At 47.8% G+C, this 18600-nt stretch overlaps 1 protein-coding gene across 1 annotated transcript in view; it reads right to left on the bottom strand.

Annotated features, from left to right (window-relative positions):
• The window catches only part of FER1L5 (fer-1 like family member 5), a 150262-nt gene continuing 131662 nt past the window's right edge, over nucleotides 1-18600 (bottom strand). The window contains exons 51-58 of the mRNA XM_081200890.1: nucleotides 16730-16818; nucleotides 16178-16273; nucleotides 10887-11028; nucleotides 5739-5838; nucleotides 4421-4632; nucleotides 3624-3733; nucleotides 2523-2670; nucleotides 1-1210 (exon numbers count right to left, since the gene is read on the bottom strand). Of these exons, the coding sequence (XP_081057016.1) occupies nucleotides 398-1210; nucleotides 2523-2670; nucleotides 3624-3733; nucleotides 4421-4632; nucleotides 5739-5838; nucleotides 10887-11028; nucleotides 16178-16273; nucleotides 16730-16818 (1710 nt within the window). The 3' untranslated portion in view covers nucleotides 1-397. The remainder of the gene's footprint in view (nucleotides 1211-2522; nucleotides 2671-3623; nucleotides 3734-4420; nucleotides 4633-5738; nucleotides 5839-10886; nucleotides 11029-16177; nucleotides 16274-16729; nucleotides 16819-18600) is intronic.

Genomic DNA, 18600 nt, shown 5'->3' with positions numbered 1-18600 from the left:
TTAGGGCTTAACTTTTATTTTTTTTATGGGAATATTATAGTCTGTGAGAGTGAAATATGCTAAAATATATGGTGATGGATGGGCGGGAATTGAGCATAAGTCTGTTTGGATAGTCTGTTTCTACAGTGGTGCTTTAACCCCTGCTTCCCCACCCCAAGCTAGTTTTATTCAGTGATTCTGCTGTAAATTTGTGGTTGGGATCAGAAGGCCTTCATAATTGTAGGAAGGCAAAGATTAGGTGAGGATTGTCTGATGTAGGCTTATGATTTAGAAGCAGCTATGCTCCATTTTTGCCAGATATCTGGAGGCAAGATGGAGCATGAACAGAGTGGTCCTCTGGTGCAAGACATTATAAGCAACAGCATTTGGAGACATAATTTGCTTCCACTGCAGCTAACTACCAGGTGCGCCTCCTTTTGCGAATCAGTGGTGGCTTCTTGGGAGTGGATGGTTGCTTCTTGGGAGCTTTGGGTGGTTTCGTGGGAGCTGGAGGTGATTTTTTGGGAGCTTTAGGTGATTTCTTGGGAGTTTTGGGTGGTTTCTTGGGAGTTTTGGGTAGTTTCTTGGGAGCCTTGGGTGATTTCTTGGGAGCTTTGGGTGGTTTCTTGGGAGCTTTGGGTGGTTTCTTGGGAGCTGGAGTTGATTTTTTGGGAACTGGAGGTGATTCCTTGGGAGTTTTGGGTGGTTTCTTGGGAGCTTTGGATGGTTTCTTGGGAGCTGGAGTTGGTTTTTTGGGAACTGGAGGTGATTCCTTGGGAGTTTTGGGTGGTTTCTTGGGAGCTTTGGATGGTTTCTTGGGAGCTGGAGTTGGTTTTTTGGGAACTGGAGGTGATTCCTTGGGAGTTTTGGGTGGTTTCTTGGGAGCTTTGGATGGTTTCTTGGGAGCTGGAGCTGGTTTCTTGGGAGTTTTGGGTGGCTTCTTTGGAGCTGGTTTCTTGGGAGTTTTGGGTGGTTTCTTGGGAGCTTTAGGTGGTTTCTTGGTAGTGGGAGGTTTGAGAGTAGTGAATGTTTCCTCAGGAGTTGTGAGTAGATTTTGGGGAGTGGGTGGCAACTTATTGGGAGCTGGGAGTGGTCTCTCAGCAACTGGAGGCAATGTTTCAGGAGCTTCTTCAGGTGGCCTCTCAAGAGTTTCCTTCTTCTTCGGAGGCATTTGGTATATTATGGAGCGTCTCCCTCCCATCGGATTGATTATCTTCATTGCCAGGTAGCCCTGAAGGGGGAAAAACAGGTAATAGCATCCCACCCAACTGTCCAAATTTTACTGGGATATCATGGATTTACAGAAGCCACCTTGGCTTCTGAAAGTAATCCCATTTGTCCCATTTGGGCACAGTATTATGGCTTCTGCCTGTGGCCCAGGCCACTATCTTTTCCAGAAGCATGCTGATGATGTGCTTCTGGCATGCTGTAGCCTCTGTTTCTACCACCCCATGGCCTTTGCCTGCAGCCACAGGCCGCAGTTGGCAGTGTGGGGAGAGGGACAGATGGCCAAGGTAAGGTGGGAGGGGGGCAAGTGGTGGTGGCAGGATGGGGGGGGGAGGCTGATGTCCCAAATTCCTCTCGGGAAATGTTGCAGCATTAAGCAAAACTGTATTCTCAGAACAATGGACCACAACGGGCTTTCATTGCCTCCAGAGGCCCATTTCTACCGGCAGATGAGACCAGGTTTCAGACAAGCTGGAGAAGCTTTCCTGGACAATTACTTGAGGACACAGTGGAGTCCATGCCCTTGATACCACATGGGAGGTGTGATTATGCACTTTAATCACTGCTTGCTAGCCCTTGGAACAAGATCTATACCACCAGCACTATAGCAGTCATCTAGCCTGTTTCATTGCACACAACTCCGTAGAATACCGGGAGTATTCACCTGCTCTGTCCACCAGAAAGTGCCCCAGAGCATTCAGGAATCCACCAGATTTCGTAGCTCTCAGAGGGTGGAACACCTTAATTGCAGAGAGGGATAGCTGCTATGAGTCCAACCTTCATCAGGACGTGGTCCAACCATAATGATGGAATGACATACCCATTTCCAGATCACTTTTCATCCCTTTTGGAGCAAAGACCAAGTCAAGGGTAGGTCCTTTGTGCATTGGGTTGAAGATGACCTGAGACTGCACCATGGTTGCCATGGAATCCTGAACCAATGACCCAACGGCAGCATTGGCGTGAAAGTTGGTGTCACCCAGAATTATCATCTGGGATTCCATCAGCACACTGCTCAAGACTACCTCAGCCAGCTTGGTCAGGGAGAATGTTGTTGGTGCTAGTACACTAAGCCCAACAGCAGCCCTAAATCTCTAAGCCCAAACATGAGATGCAGGCCCTGTAGTCCTGCTCTAAGGCAGAGAGATTTCCCACTGAGGATGAATGAAGCCTGGTGAACTACAGCAACCCCACTCCCAGACAGTCTAGCCTGGATTGATGCTGCACCTAGTGGGGCAGAGCTGGGCAAGATCTAGCAAGGTATGTGGCTGAGCCCAAGCTGCCTGATCCCCTTTGTTCTTCCTGAGCAGACTCACAGGAGCTGCGTAGATGAAGGCCGCGAACAGCAGAATCACCAGCACACAGCAAAGGAAAATTAAGAGCTTCCATTTGCTCTTCTGCCACACAACGAAGTGGATGCTCTTCAGTGGGGCTGTAAACCACAGGAAAGAGGTCTCCGGCCTCCTGGTCACGGGGAGAAGGAAGGGGCAAGAAAAGTTAAGCAGATGTTGCCTACAGCAGCTGTCTCCATCTTCCCTGGCTTAAGAACATGGGGAGCTGATGTACACTGAGTTAGACTGTTGGCCCACCTAGTTCGATATGGTATACATCAGGACCTCTGGGCCTCCAGATGTTGCTTAACTACAACTCCCATAATACCTGCCCATTAGCCACATTTGCCTGGGGTGTGGGAGTTGTACTTCAGCAACACCTGGAAGGCCAAAGGTTCCCTGCAACTGTTCGACGCCGACTGGCAGCAGCTCTCTAGGGTTTCAGGCAGGGGGTGCCCCCAGCAGGGGTGCCAGCTTGAATAAAACAACAATTTTAAAGTCAAAGACACAAAACAATTATAAACATTTACATGTGTAAAAACAATGCAAACATATACAAACTATACCATGCAGTTTCTATGTTTGCATATAAAAACGGGATACCAAGCAGTATCCAGAACATCTTAACATCGCTCTTGTGGGAAATTCAAAGGGTGGCTGCACCTAGGTGCCCAGTGCTGCTTAGAGCGGTACCAGTACAGCTAGGAAAGGTCCTCAGGGCCCACACAGATGCCAGGCAGGCATGGGCAGGGAGAGTGCCAGAGGGCACAGTGCTCAGAGCAGGCTAGCCAAACTGGGTGCATGTGGCTTAATTGGTGTAGCTCTCATACAGAAGCCTCCCAGCCACCAAATCTTTGGAAACATGCTCTGCCACAGCCTTTGCCAACCTGGTGCTCTCCAGATGTTTTGGACTGCAGTTCTCATCAGACCCAGCCAAGCACAGGGCTGATGGGAGCTACAGCCCCAAACACCTGCAAGGTACTAGATTGGCAAAGGCTTCCTTCTTGACACAATGACACCCCCTTCCCCATTTCTACCTCCCCAGTAGTTCATGCAGCAGGGGGCACCCAGGCGCTGCAGTCTTACTCTGGTGGCTTCAGAACTGGGTTCATGTTGGGCTCCTCTCTTCCTTTCCCAGCTGGCCGCTCTTCAGCCTCCTTTTCTGTCAGCAGCTCCAAGGACATTTCCACCTTGCCCTAAGAGAACGAGAGAGGATGGGCAGAGGGGTTTCCAGGGTGGTATTCAACAGAAAAGAGCAACGACTCAAAATTGCCAAGTGTAACTTCTACTTTCTCCCCACTCCCAACTGACTGGAGAAACCTGTGGATCAGATTTAGGTGGTGGTGGGGAGGGCAGGGAATGGGGGTGTTAAATTGCATAGCTGAAAGTCATTACATTAGTGTAACTCCTCAACTGAATACCCAATGTATGCATATTTTTCAATATATGGGTGTGGTTCTTCTGTTCATTGGGGTATCTTCTCTTCCAGCAATTGCATAGAGCGGTGTGTCTGTAGTGCCACCATTCTTAATTTGGCATCTCCTGTTAGTCCTGTTCAAGGCATGCCCAGCCTTGAATACTTAGAGGGAAGGAAATGTGGAGAATGGGACACATGGTACATTTGGAAAACCTTTTGCTACGGCAGAGCTGGGAAGGGTTAGAAAAGGCCCAGAACAAGACAGGCAGAGCTGAGAGCCCTCCAGAGGCTCCGCCCACCAGCCCCATGGCTGTTTTTCACAGACCAAAACTTCTGAAAGGCTGGCTTAGGAGGTCATGAAGTGAACTCCTCCCCTCCCCTCTGTTCTATTTGCTATTCTTAGCCCCCAGACCCAAGTCCCAACATGCAGAGGTGTGGTAGATCTGGCCTATGATGCCTTACGGACCGAGACGCGAGGCTTGTCTTTCTCAAAGACGATGCAGGGCCACCACCCCCTCATTTCCCTCTGCTTGAACAGGGAGACAGGTTTCCGTTTGCGGCGATGGAAAAAAGAGGTGGAGGTGGTGGCACCGGTGTCCTCCAGCAGCATCTTCACGGTGCAGTCGCGGGGGCGCTTGGCGGGTTGAGGCATGCTGTTCAGGTTCAGTTCCAGGATTCCTGCAAGTGGAACCGGGTGCTCAGTCTCCATGCTTTGTGGAGGACAGGGACAGATGGCATGTTTGGTGGCAGGGGAACCTCAGGCCTGGGGGGAAATGCAGCCCTCCATCTGGACTCTCTTCAGGCCGCATCCTGGCCACAGCCACACTCCCCAGGCCACACCCTGCACCCTCCATGAGTGTTTTTGCCTGGTGTCAGGAGCAAACCAACAATAAATCACACTGTGCAAGTTGAAGCTAACTTTTTATTTGGAAGAACATGATCTGCACAGACTTGGTGGCGTATCAAGCCTAATGAGGACAGCAGCCCGTCCCTGGTAGGTCTTGCCCCATAGTTCAGTTGCCAAGACTGAAAGTCCACCCGTACCTCCCCCCCAACTGAGTACCCTCCTCTCCAAGGTTTTTCTCAAGCATTTAGAGACTCTGCCTGCATGCAGCCAACCAACCAACCAACCTCTCCTCCACCCTTTTCATGCATCTTCTGCTTCTGGGAGACCAGGCGGGAGAAGAGCTTATCTCAGCAGTAGGGAGAGACCCCTTTGCTTCTTCAGCAACCTGACTTCTCTGCCTCTTGGCCTCCCTCCTCCCCTGCTGCAGCTCTTGCCTCTGATTCTGGACTTCTGTCTGCCATAGACTCCCTCCAGCTCACTAAGCCCTCTTACCTCTCCAGCTTCCGACACCTGCTCCTCCCAGTCGTCTCCCTCATCTCCCTCTGACCACCCATCGCTGTCCCACCACCCCTCCCTGGGCTCTGAGCCTTCTTCCCTTGGAGGTTCCCTCAGATGGCTCCTCCCACTGCGTCCAACCAGTCCATGATACCTGACTAGAATGCAACTAGTTTCTTTGTTAATGCTTCTTGCATCTCTGGGTGGAGGATAGTGTGCATGTGTGCATGTGCACAGGGAACCTCGCCGACTGTACAAGGCAAAATCCAAAGCTATGGCTTTGTCCACAGTTGGCTCTGGCCCTGCCTGCCACTTGCATGTGGCCCCTGGGAGGCTGTCCAGAAGGGAAAGCGGTCCTCAGGGTGAAGAAGCTTCCCCACCCTGAAATAGGACATGGGGTGAAAAGCCTTGTCTTGCCCCCCAGGTTCAGGATTCTTTTTACCTATAAAGTCGTCAGCTGAGAACTTGTCATTGTCCCAGATCTGGATGATGAGCTTGGGGGGCACTTTCTGCATGGTCTCGTCAAGGCTCCAGAAATGTTGCTGCAAACAGGGTAGAAGAAGGGCTGTTGAAATGGGAGACGCAGGACAGGCGTCAAGGCAGACCTGCTCAAGTCAGGACCAGCTCCACCACACCGGGGAGCTGGCGCCGAGGCTGTGGGGCAGGAGCACAGAGGAGGGCAAGCAAGACAACCAGGGGTTGGAAAGCAAGCCTTATGAGGAACGGTTGAGGGAACTGGGCATGCATAGCCTGGTAAAGAAGAGAGTGAAAGGAGATATGATAGCCATCTATCTAAAGGGCTGTCACATGGAAGGGGGAACAGGCTTGTTTTCTCTGACTCTGGAGGGTAGGTCTCAAACCAATGGCTTCAAGTGACAAGAAAGGAGATCTTGACTAAGCATCAGGAAACACTTTCTGACAGTAAGAGCTGTTTGACCGTGGAACTGTCTCCCTTGGGAGGTGGAGGACTCTCCTTCCTTAGAGGTGTTTAAGCCAAGGTGGATGACCACCTGTCATGTATAATCTCGTTGAGATTCCTGCATTGCAGAGGGTTGGACTAGATGGCCCTCAATGTCCCTCCCAACTCTACAATTCTATGATTCTATAATTAACAGCATGAAACTGCTTTCCAGAGAAAGGAGTGTGGTAAAACACTTGACACTAGGTGGCAGCACCAACTTGGAGTATTATTTTCAAGTTTATTAGCTAGATAAGCCGGCCAGTTGCTCCAGGGCTATTCACTGGAGGAAGCACATTGGGCCCCCTGACTATTTTCACAGAAATTTAGATGAACCATCATTAAGCTGACCAGGGACATGGATCATATTCCTGGTGATGAAGCAAGTTTTTAGTTTGCTTGCAACAAAAATGACCGCTGTGTGTTGGGCTGGGATGACTAAAAATTCACAAGTGACAAGCCAAATAAACAACAACAACAGTATTAAAGTAAACTGATGAAATGGGGAGGGAATTGTTTCAAGATGAAGCAACAAGGGGGAAATGTGCATTGTGAAAAATTACCTAAGGCCCATGCCGCCGCCGCTGCTGCTGCTGCTGCTGCCAGATTTCGATCTGTGGCCTGGGACTATTGGGAAAGAAGGAATTGGCAACAGCAACCAGAATGGAATTTTACTTTTGATGATATGTGCAGCGCACAATGTTGTTATTACCAACACACTCGTTCAACAACAACAACAAATTTAAAACATCTTGGAGGCATCCTTGGTCAAACCACTGGCACCTCTTAGACTATGTTATTGTCCGTGCTGAAGATCGCCATGATGTGCTCCTTAGCAGAGCTATGACGAGCGCCGGTGACTGCTGGACAGATCACTGGCTAATACGCTCCACGATGGCTATTAAGATTATACCTCAATGCAGGCTTCAAGGAAGGAAGCCAAGGCGCAAAATGAACACTCAAGCCCTTCAAGATCCCATTAAGTGGGACTGCTTCCAGACAACTCTTAAGGACCATCTGCTTTCAGAATTCCCTGATAACATTGAGGAACACTGGACCAAGCTAAAAACATCCATTAATGCCGCCTGTGAACAAACTATCGGATACCAAACTGAAACACCAAGATTGGTTTGATGAGAATGACAGTGAGATTGAACGCATGTTTGACAAGAAAAGGAAGGCCTTTCAAATCTGGCAAAGAGATAGAAACTGTGCTACTAAGAAAAAACCTATGCTAACGCTAAGGCTGAGGTTCAAAGAAGAACCAGAGAACTACAAAACACCTCGCGGATTTTTTTTTAAAAAAAAAGCTCAGGAGATCCAGCACTTAGCCGACACTCATGATACACAGAGTTTCTTTAAAGCCACAAAGACCATCTATGGGGAGACTTCCGGGTTAGCGCCATCGGCAATGGCGGAGTTCCTCTGACTGAGAGGAACCCACTCCGTGAAAATCGGGTCTTGCCACCGCGGCAAAGGTGGAGACCCCTTAAAAATCCCAGGTGGATGAAGCCTGGGAATGTGGGATTCAGCTGACACCAAGAGCGCCTCCCCTACTCGCAGGGAAACTCTTTTTCGGGGATCCGAAACGACGTGGGGTGAGCGGCGCGGTGTTTTGAATCAACTGCTACTTTTACGGAGTGAAGCTGCACAGCCGTTGCAGGAGAGCGCTGACTTTTTCCTGTGGACAATTGGACTCTAAACAAGTACCCGTGAGTAGAACGGAAAATTGGATTACGAAACATTTTAATTTGGCACTGAAGTGGGAAGGTTCTAAACAGGAAGTCTGCCTTCCACTTTTGTAAATAGACTGAAGCAAAAATTTTACAAGCTAAAGTCCGGAAAGTCGTATATAAAGGACTAAATTTCCTTCAGTTATAACCACCAAAACCCCTCTTGGAAGTAGGAGAAGGGGGGGGGGATTTTAGATTGTTCAAGCCTGCAGGAGAGAGAGTAAAGAAAGATAAATTTCCACCGTCTCAAACCTGGGAACGGGGTGTCAGAGACAGAAATTTTTGGGGAAGTTCATTGACTGTGAATGGAACGTCTTTTGACAGATAGTTAAAAAAGAGAAACAAATTGATTCCAATGTTGCCTTTTGCATTCAAAAGAAACAAAATATTTGAAAAATGAAAGTAATTTTCTTTTGTTGGACCTGCTTTCAAAAGATGGATACAAATAGAAACTGTCTCCTCTAGAGGGAGCTTGTTAAATTGTTGCTGGAGTTGATCTGGGGATTTCACAGCTGTGGAGATTAACCACCTATGACCCCACTGTGGAAGGACGTGTGGATCCAGAATTGGCCCCCACAGTCACTTACAGACTCATTGTTAAAACCGTGTTCATGGAAGACAATCCTACTCAGCTACCAGGGATCGCCGAAGAAGGAGAAGGAGGAGAAGAAGGAGAAGTAGGAGGAGAAGGAGGAGGAGGATCTTTCCATATAAAGTGCTTTGTGGGACTGGAGCATCCCCAGAGACAGAGCCCCTGTGTTTCATGAGGCAGCTCCAGATTCTCAGCAGCAGCTAATGGGAAAGATCCCCTGTCTGCCAGGGAACCCAGAGAGCTCTTGCCACAGATCAGGGTTTAGGAGCCTTTTTCAATTCAAGGGCCAAATTCCTTAAAAATCAGTCTGTGGTGTTTTTTTTTTGGGGGGGGGGGTTAGAATATGTCACATGAAAGCCAATGTTATTGTCCCACACTTTCCAGGGCATTTTCCTGTCACTTCCTTTATTGCAAAAAGTCTGATCTTTTGGGGGAAGTGGTTTTATTTACTTATTTGTTGCATGGGACCTCCTAATCAGCTGTGATTGCTGCTACATGACTGAAACCCACTAGAAAATAGCAGCAGCCTGGAAGTGCCCTGCATCTGAGAACTATAAGTGCTATTAAATTTACGTGGACTAAGTGTGCCAGAATATGAATGAGAGTATCCATTAAAATGATGTGTGCACCACAGAGAGCCGTGTGCCTGTCAGTGTGCCTCTGATTATCCTCCAGCAGATGATATGCAGAGAGAGGTTTTCTGTGAGCCACCCTGAGACCTCCAGGTATAGGGCAGTATATAAATTCAAGAAATAATAATATAATATAATCTCTTGAGTTGGATTTGCCAGATGGAGGATAGGAAGGCTTTGCTGGTTGTCCATACACAACCCTCCTTCATTCATTCATTCATTCAAGTTTAACAAAATCTATGTACTACTTAGTCAAAACAAATACCGTATTTTTCGCTCCATAGGGCGCACCGGACCATAGAGCGCACCTAGTTTTGGGAGGCGGAAAACAAGAAAATATTATTCTGAACCCCAGAAGCCAGAACAGCAAGAGGGATCTGGCTTCTGGGATACCGTGTGGCTGTTCTGGCTTCTGGGGTAACCGCGCCAAGCCTCTTCAGGGCAGCGGGATGAAGGCTCCCCTGCCCAAAGAGGCTGTGCAGGGTTAAAGCAGAAGCCAGGACAGACGCGTCGCTGAAGGGGCACTGCGCCTTCTCTCTCTCTGTGCAGCGCCCCTCCTTCACAGGAAAGGTGCTGCGCAGAGAGGGAGAAGGTGCAGCACCCTTCAGTGAAGCTGGAGAAGGAACAGAAGGAGACCCTTCTGTTCCTCCTCCGGCTTCGCATGGCAGGCGCGTCGTTCAAGGGGCGCTGCGCCTTCTCTCTCTCTCTGCGCAGCGCCTCTCCTTCACAGGAGAGGCGCTGTGCAGAGAGGGAGAGGGCGCAGCGCCCCTTCAGCGAAGCTGGAGAAGGAACAGAAGGAGACCCTTCTGTTCCTCCTCCGGCTTCGCATGGCAGGCGCGCCGCTCAAGGGGCGCTGCGCCTTCTCTCTCTCTCTGCGCAGCGCCTCTCCTTCACAGGAGAGGTGCCGCGCAGAGAGGGAAAAGGCGCAGCACCCTTCAGCGAAGCTGGAGAAGGAACAGAAGGAGACCCTTCTGTTCCTCCTCTGGCTTCGCTGGACAGGCGCGTCGCTGCGAAGGGGGAGGAGGAACAGGAGACCCTTCTGTTCCTCCTCTGGCTTTGCTTGATAGGCGCGTTGCTCAAGGGGCGCTGCGCCTGCTCTCTCTCTCTCTCTCTGCGCAGCGCCTCTCCTTCACAGGACAGGCGCATCGCCACGAAGCCAAGGAGCCTGCATTCACTCCATAGGATGCACACACATTTCCCCTTCATTTTTGGAGGGGAAAAAGTGCGTCCTATAGAGTGAAAAATACGGTAGTAATAATCAAAGCAGTTTGCATAAATGAATATAAAATATTCACAAGAAAACACCAATAAAATAAACTGATTTTAAAAACAAATAGAAATATTAAAATGTTAAAATGGGAGAAGAAAACTACATACTATAAATTTTCATATCTGTCTAGGCGTGGCCTACGCCCAAAGGATTTTTTAAAGCAGGCATCAACAAGAGAGCAGCAAAGGTGCCTGCAGAGAGTTCCAAAGAACAGGTGCTGCCACACATTAAGAGATTGATTCCTTGCAAGTGCAGAGCAGGCATGCTATGTCAATTGTAAAGGAGCCAGTTCTGGCAGTCCACGTGGTTGAGGGCGCTCCTGTGGGGTAAAGTAAGCTTTGAGGAAGCCAAGGCCACTTCCCTTTTTCTAAATTGGAGCAATGCTCTGTTTCAGTTTCCACCTACCTTCTTGGTGAGAACGCAGACCTGCTCCATGGGCAGGTACTCCAAGGTAAACACAAAGCGCCAGTTGAAGTTGCCTTCTCCTGTCAGGGACCTGTAATGGATATCTGTCTTCTGCTTGTCCTCCTCCAGGCCATCCATCCACCTGGAACCAGGGCAAAGGAGATGCTGGAGTTGTTCATAGGAACTCTTTTGCCCTATCCCAGATTCTAGGGCACACTTGGGTACATTGGCAATGAAAAGCTGCATCATCTAGTCCCGCTGGCAGCTTTGGGAGAGATGTCCCTCTTCCTCCATGACCCTTAGGCAAGGGACAGGCGGGAGCTGAATGCAGAGCAAAAAGTCCAGGTTCCCCTGACATCTCTGCTGCTGGAGTGTATCATCCAGCCCAATCTTCCCCAACCTGAGGCCTTCTGAATCTTTTGGACTCCAACTCCCATCAGCCTCAGCAACACAAGGCCATACAGGCTGGTGATGATGGGAGTTGCATTCCAGAACATCTAGAGGACACTAGGTTGGCAAAGGCTATTTTTCACCCCTTTAAGGTGCCAGAAAACCCATCTTTTATTTCTTGCATTAGACTATTGCATTAGACTAAAGGGTTTTCGTGTGTGTGTGTGTGTGTGTGTGTGTGTGTGTGTGTGTGTGTGTTTTTCTTGTGGCTGATTGGCTGCTCTCCCTGTGCAAAGGTCAGAGGGGGCAGGGTTTCTGTTGAGTTTGATCCATCTTTTAGATTTAGGGGAGCTAGTCTCAAATGTTTGTTGGGGGAGACCTAGGTTTTTTTGGGTGGGTTATTTGTCCTGTCTTCACACTTTTTAAGATGGAGGACCACTGTAGCCAGCCCCAACGACACGTTTTCAAGATGGAGGGTGAGGGAACAGCTGCAGTCGCCTGCGGTTCCTGCGCAATGTTTGCCATCTTGCCAAAGGTTGCAGGCAGCTTTACCTGCAGCAATTGTATGTTGACTGCCCTCTTAGAAGACAAAGTCCAGCAACTGGAGGAACATGTAGCTATGCTCCAAAGAATTAGACAGCTGGAGCTCTTCTTGGAAGCAACAAAGAACACCGTCTCCACCAAGGAGGAGACAGGGGACACCCCTGAGAAGGAGGCTAGTTCACCAACACAGGTGCCAGATATATGGAGAAACGTGACTCAAAGAAGTAGGAGGCCCAGGGTTCGCTCTGATTGTTTAGAAATACACAATCGCTTTGAAGTCCCCTCCCCTAGCATGGAAGACGAAGAACAAACTCCATTTGAGGATCTCTCCCTCATTACAGTCGATCAGGTATATGAAGAGGAGCAGCAAAGTCAGTCCTCAGGGAATGTGCAGGTGACCTTGGAATGGACAGCTCACGGAAGAACCCCGACCAAACCTAAGAGGAGGCGTGTAGTGGTGATAGGGGATTCCCTACTGAGGGGGACAGAAGCAGTGATCTGTGGGCCTGACAAGATGTCTTGGGAGGTGTCCTGTCTCCCCGGGGCTAAGATCCAAGATGTAACTGAACGACTGCAAGGAATCATAAAACCCACTGACAAATACCCCTTCCTCTTGGTTCATGTGGGAACCAATGACACTGCAAGCAGTAGCCTCCAGAAGATCAAAAGAGACTACGAGGCTCTCGGCAGGAAATTGAAGCAACTAAATGCACAAATTGTCATCTCATCTGTCCTCCCAGTTGAACGACGTGGCCCAGGGAGAAGAGGGAAAAATAGTGGAAGTGAACAGCTGGCTTCGCAAATGGTGTGAACAGGAACGGTTTGGATTCTTAGATCATGGACTGCAGTTTCTTGAAGATGGACTTCTGGCAAGCGATGGGCTGCACCTCACAACGGTTGGGAGAAATGTTTTTGCCAAAAATCTCAGAAACCTCATCAGGAGAGCTTTAAACTGACTAATGTGGGGGAGGGAGACAGTGCTCCTGAAGGTAGGAGTCTATCAATTGATGAAGGTGATCATCCAAATGTCATAGACCAAATGGAGCAAACAGCACGCAGACCTAGTGGTGGGAGGAAAAAATCCTTAAATAAGAGACACGGGGGAATGATTAATGGACTTCAATGTCTGTACACTAATGCGCAAAGAATGGGAAATAAACAAGATGAGCTTGAACTCTTGGTACAGCAAACTAAATATGACATAATAGGCATCACTGAAACCTGGTGGGATAAGTCCCACGATTGGAATGTAATAATGGAGGGATACAATCTATTTCAGAGAAACAGACCAGACAAGAAAGGAGGAGGAGTGGTGTTATATGTCAGGGATGTGTATACCTGTGAAGAGATCCAAGATTTAGAACCTCAAAGCCAAAGTGAGAGCATTTTGGTCAAAATTAAGGGAGAGAAGAATAACAGAGACCTCATTGTGGGAGTTTACTATAGATCGCCAAGCCAAACAGAGGCCATAGATGATGCCTTCCTGCAACAGATGGCCAAGCATGCAAAAGGGAGATAGTAGTAATGGGGGACTTCAATTACCCGGATATTTGTTGGATGTCAAACTCAGCCAAGAGCATAAGGTCAAACAGATTCCTCACTGGCCTTGCAGACAACTTCATTGTCCAGAAAGTGGGAGAAGCAACAAGAGGAACAGCCATTTTAGATCTGGTCCCAACCAATGTTGATGACCTGGTTAGTGGGGTAGAAGTGGAAGGATCATTAGGTGCGAGTGATCATGCTCTTCTGAAGTTTACTATACAGCGGAAAGGAGCAGCCAAGCATACTAGGACTCAATTTCTTGACTTTAAGAAAGCCGACTTCATAAAACTTAGGGAAGTGCTGGGTGAGATCCCAAGGACAGTAATGCTAAAAGGAAAGGGAGTTCATGATGGCTGGGAGTTTGTTAAGAGGGAGATAGTAAAAGCACAATTTCAGGCAATATAAATGAGACGGAAACATGGAAGGTGCCTAAAGAAGCCAGGGTGGCTATCTAAAGAACTTTTAACTGAGTTAAGATTAAAAAAGGATGTGTACAAAAAATGGAAAAGGGGGGAAACCACCAAAGAGGAATTCAAACAAATAGCCAGCACGTGTAGACACAAAGTCAGAAAAGCTAAAGCACAGAATGAACTCAGGCTTGCTAGAGGGGTTAAAAGCAACAAAAAAGGCTTCTATGGGTATGTCCGTAGCAAAAGGAAGAACAAAGAAACAGTGGGGTCACTCAGAGGAGAAGATGGTGAAATGCAAACAGGGGACACAGAAAGGGCTGAACTCCTCAATGCCTTCTTTGCCTCAGTCTTCTCCGATAAAGAAAACAATGCCCGACCTGAAGAATTTGGAGCAAATGATTCAGCAGAGGAAACACAGCCCAGAATAACTAAGGAGACAGTACAAGAATACTTGGCTAGTTTAGATGTATTCAAGTCTCCAGGGCCAGATGAACTGCATCCAAGAGTATTAAAATAACTGGCAGATGTGATCTCAGAACCACTGGCAGTCATCTTTGAGAATTCCTGGAGAACAGGCGAAGTCCCGGCAGACTGGAGGAGGGCAAATGTTGTCCCTATTTTCAAAAAGGGGGAAAGAGAGGACCCAAATAATTATCGCCCAGTCAGTCTGACATCAATACCAGGGAAGATTCTGGAGCAGATCATTAAGCAAGCAGTCTGTGAGCACCTAGAAAGGAATGCTGTGATCACCAATAGTCAGCATGGATTTCTGAAAAATAAGTCATGTCAGACTAACCTGATCTCATTTTTTGACAGAATTACAAGCCTGGTAGATGAAGGGAACGCAGTGGATGTAGCCTACCTTGATTTCAGTAAGGCATTTGATAAGGTGCCCCATGATATTCTTGTAAAGAAGCTGGTAAAATGCGGTCTTGACTATGCTACCACTCAGTGGATTTGTAACTAGCTGACTGACCGAACCCAAAGGGTGCTCATCAATGGTTCCTCTTCATCCTGGAGAAGAGTGACTAGTGGGGTGCCACAGGGTTCTGTCTTGGGCCCGGTCTTATTCAACATCTTTATCAACGACTTGGATGATGGACTCAAGGGCATCCTGATCAAATTTGCAGATGACACCAAACTGGGAGGGGTGGCTAACACCCCAGAGGACAGGATCACACTTCAAAACGACCTTGACAGATTAGAGAACTGGGCCAAAACAGACAAGATGAACTTTAACAGGGAGAAATGTAAAGTATTGCACTTGGGCAAAATAAAGTAAATTAGAGAGGCACAAATACAAGATGGGTGACACCTGGCTTGAGAGCAGTACATGTGAAAAGGATCTAGGAGTCTTGGTTGACCACAAACTTGACATGAGCCAACAGTGTGACGCGGCAGCTAAAAAAGCCAATGCAATTCTGGGCTGCATCAATAGGAGTATAGCATCTAGATCAAGGGAAGTAATAGTGCCACTGTATTCTGCTCTGGTCAGACCTCACCTGGAGTACTGTGTCCAGTTCTGGGCACCACAGTTCAAGAAGGACACTGACAAACTGGAACGTGTCCAGAGGAGGGCAACCAAAATGGTCCAAGGCCTGGAAACCATGCCTTATGAGGAACGGCTAGGGGAGCTGGGCATGTTTAGCCTGGAGAAGAGGAGGTTAAGGGGTGATATGATAGCCATGTTCAAATATATAAAAGGATGTCACATAGAGGAGGGAGAAAGGTTGTTTTCTGCTGCTCCAGAGAAGCGGACACGGAGCAATGGATCCAAACTACAAGAAAGAAGATTCCACCTAAACATTAGGAAGAACTTCCTGACAGTAAGAGCTGTTCGACAGTGGAATTTGCTGCCAAGGAGTGTGGTGGAGTCTCCTACTTTGGAGGTCTTTAAGCAGAGGCTTGACAACCATATGTCAGGAGTGCTCTGATGGTGTTTCCTGCTTGGCAGGGGGTTGGACTCGATGGCCCTTGTGGTCTATTCCAACTCTATGATTCTATTGGGGCAACCCTTTTTGAAGGCTGATGAGAGTTGCAGTTCAGCTGCAAATGTGGCAGAGGAGCAAAGGTTCTCTATACCAGGAGAAGGAGAAAGTTCTGATGCAGAAGCACCAGCCTAATCTTTAGCTACTAGTCTCTCCTTTGTGAACTTCTGCTTCATTTGATTGTTGTGAACCACCTTGGTTCTTTGGGGAAAAGCAACACAATTGATGAATGAATTCATGAATGGTTTTGTTATGCAAATGGGGCTATAACAGTTTGGGAATCATGGCGCTGACACCTCAAAGGAAATATGGCTAGAGCTGGTAGATAGCTCTCCATCTGCAAATAAGACCAGTTGTTGGTCACTTGCCACCACAGGAGTTGGGCTGCCATAAACCTTCTGCCTCTGTTCTCTCGTACCCTTTCACATAGATGTCACTCATCCTGTCTCCAAAAATATTGGTGTCTTCCAGATCCACATCTTTGGTGTTCCAGATGATGCAGCGAAGTTCGTGCCTACAGAGGAGACGAACAGGAGAGTCTTGGTGCTACTGGAAGGGTGCTTCAAGGGATTCCTCTTCCTGCTATATACAAGAACAGGGCAGGCTAACAAGGACTTTTACAGGAAAACTTTCTGTGCAACCCCGCTCTAGTCCAGTGTGGAGATGCCAGTGGGGTCTGGAGCTGGAACCTTCTGAATGCAAAGCAAATGCTCTGGCATTGAGTTGCAGCCCTTCCCTAAGAGCAGGGGCGCCACCAGTAGATGCCTTTGTGAACCAGCTTCCCCCTTGTGTCATGCTCTGGGATTAGAAACAATGACAAGTATGCAACAGCGGACACGGGGTGGTCAGATCCAGCATCCAGTCCACCTGCACCCTGACACTCATTCAACCATCCTGAAAATGTGCTACGCGGGTGCAAATAGTTCTGGGTCTTCAAAAGGGTTGGGGTGGCTGTGTTTGGTGCACCTACTTCTTGGGCTTCCTTGGGGTGATGTCAAAAGGAGGTCCTGGCTCACCTATGTTTTCTGGGAAGATGTCGACCCACATCTGCACTTTCCCCTGGATATGAAGAGAGGCACATTCTTAATGTTTTTCAGTTGGTACTTCAGTGATGTACATAAAGTATAGTCACAAAACAGACAGTGAACATAACAAGAGATAAAAAACAACAACCACATCCTCCTCCCTATGCCGGAAACCAGGCAAGTAATTGTATTCTCATGTATACTCACTGTTGCCTATTTCATTCATTTTCTCTGCTGTTCTTGCAGGGACCTTACAGAGCATATTGCCAGGATAATGTCACCATTTTAACTGGCCAGAAGAGACTGAGATGTCCAAGGACAAAGTTAGGAGCGGAAACATAACAATGACATCTGGATTTGTGCTGATGCTGGTGACAAGGTGTTTTGTAAACCTGATATGTTGGCCTATGTAATAAACTGCCACCAAACAGCCTGCAATGCAGCTGGCTTCTTTTTCCCTTTCAAGATTGCTACATCACATCTTATTTCTTAAGCAATTGCTAACTTCCAGACTTTCTTAAGCCACAATTCTAGTTCAATGCCCTGCGGGGTCCTCCAGGTTTGGGCTATAGGGTACAAGTTTTATAAAGGAGTCTGCAAATTCAGACCTGCAGGCAAGAAGGCTGGACTTTCTTTCCAATTCCAGTGTGTGCCACTCTGCTTCAAAAGGCAGGTTCCATTTCATCTACCAGCACCTATTTAGGATATTATAGTACTTCAGCTTGTCTGAAATGTCTCCTGGGGGTCAGTGCCAAACTTATCCTTGCCTCCTGCAGCCAAATCGGGAGGAAATGGGTCTGGGGCAGGAGTATTTAGGGTAACATCTACTACACTGAAACCAGCTTCAACTCTCACCCAAAGAACCCTGGGAATTGTAGTTCTGTTGGATGACGGATTTCTCACAAAACTATAATTTAGAGTAATCCATGACATATACTGGGTTCAACCAGATGTAGATTTTCTTGGGCACCATTAAAATTGCTGGTTGTGAAGCAAAATGGCCTGGGACCATCTTGGCTGAAGGATCAAGTTCTCCTGCACAAACCAACCCAAGTCTTGAGATTTTCTTGAAAGGTCCCCATCTCAGTCCTGCCTAAGGTATCTAGATAGCATCTAAACATACTGTCTAAGGCATGTTTGGCAAGGGTGCAATGAGAGGTCTTCCTCACTCACTGGCTGGGCCTTACCTCTGGGATTCTCTCCATAGGGTCTCTGCAGAAGACCTATTTATCAGGCATCCATCCTGATCCTCCTGCACAAAGCTTATGTGGAAATTTGGTTTTGGTTTGTCAAGCTGCCTTGGCTTTTTAAATGCATGGCTTACTTTAATATCCTTTAACAGGGCAGTTCTTGTTGGTTTCACCTGTTCTTATTTTATCATCACACACTTTTAAAAATGGGTTTATAGCAATTTTAAAAATCATAACCATCATCACTTGGTAAGCCACTTTGAATGCTTTGCATAGAATGGTTGGATATATATTGCAATTATAATAAATGAACAGTAAGTTGGACCTGCAGGAAAATCTTGCTTCTGTTCAGATTTCCAGCCAGCCACCCCTTTTACAGGATACTATTCTTTTCTGTCCCTCCATCAACTCTCAGCATTCTGGGGTTTAGCCAACCAACTTCTACTCAGTGTGACCCATTAAAATTAATGAACATAATGAGCATGCCTATTAATTTCAATGGGTCTATGTTGAGCACGACTGGCATTGGACACAGTCTTTGCCCGCTGAGCATGCTCAGTCCTTATTGTGTTGTTTTGGAGACTCCTTGCCCCTGATCCTTGGGATTAAGCTCTCTTCTGAGTGGA

Source organism: Podarcis bocagei (genome assembly GCF_964188305.1).
Source record: "Podarcis bocagei genome assembly, chromosome: 7".
Taxonomy (NCBI): Eukaryota; Metazoa; Chordata; class Lepidosauria; order Squamata; family Lacertidae; genus Podarcis; species Podarcis bocagei.
The sequence above is the reverse complement of the archived record's forward strand: the minus strand, read 5'-3'. Positions and strand labels throughout refer to the sequence as shown.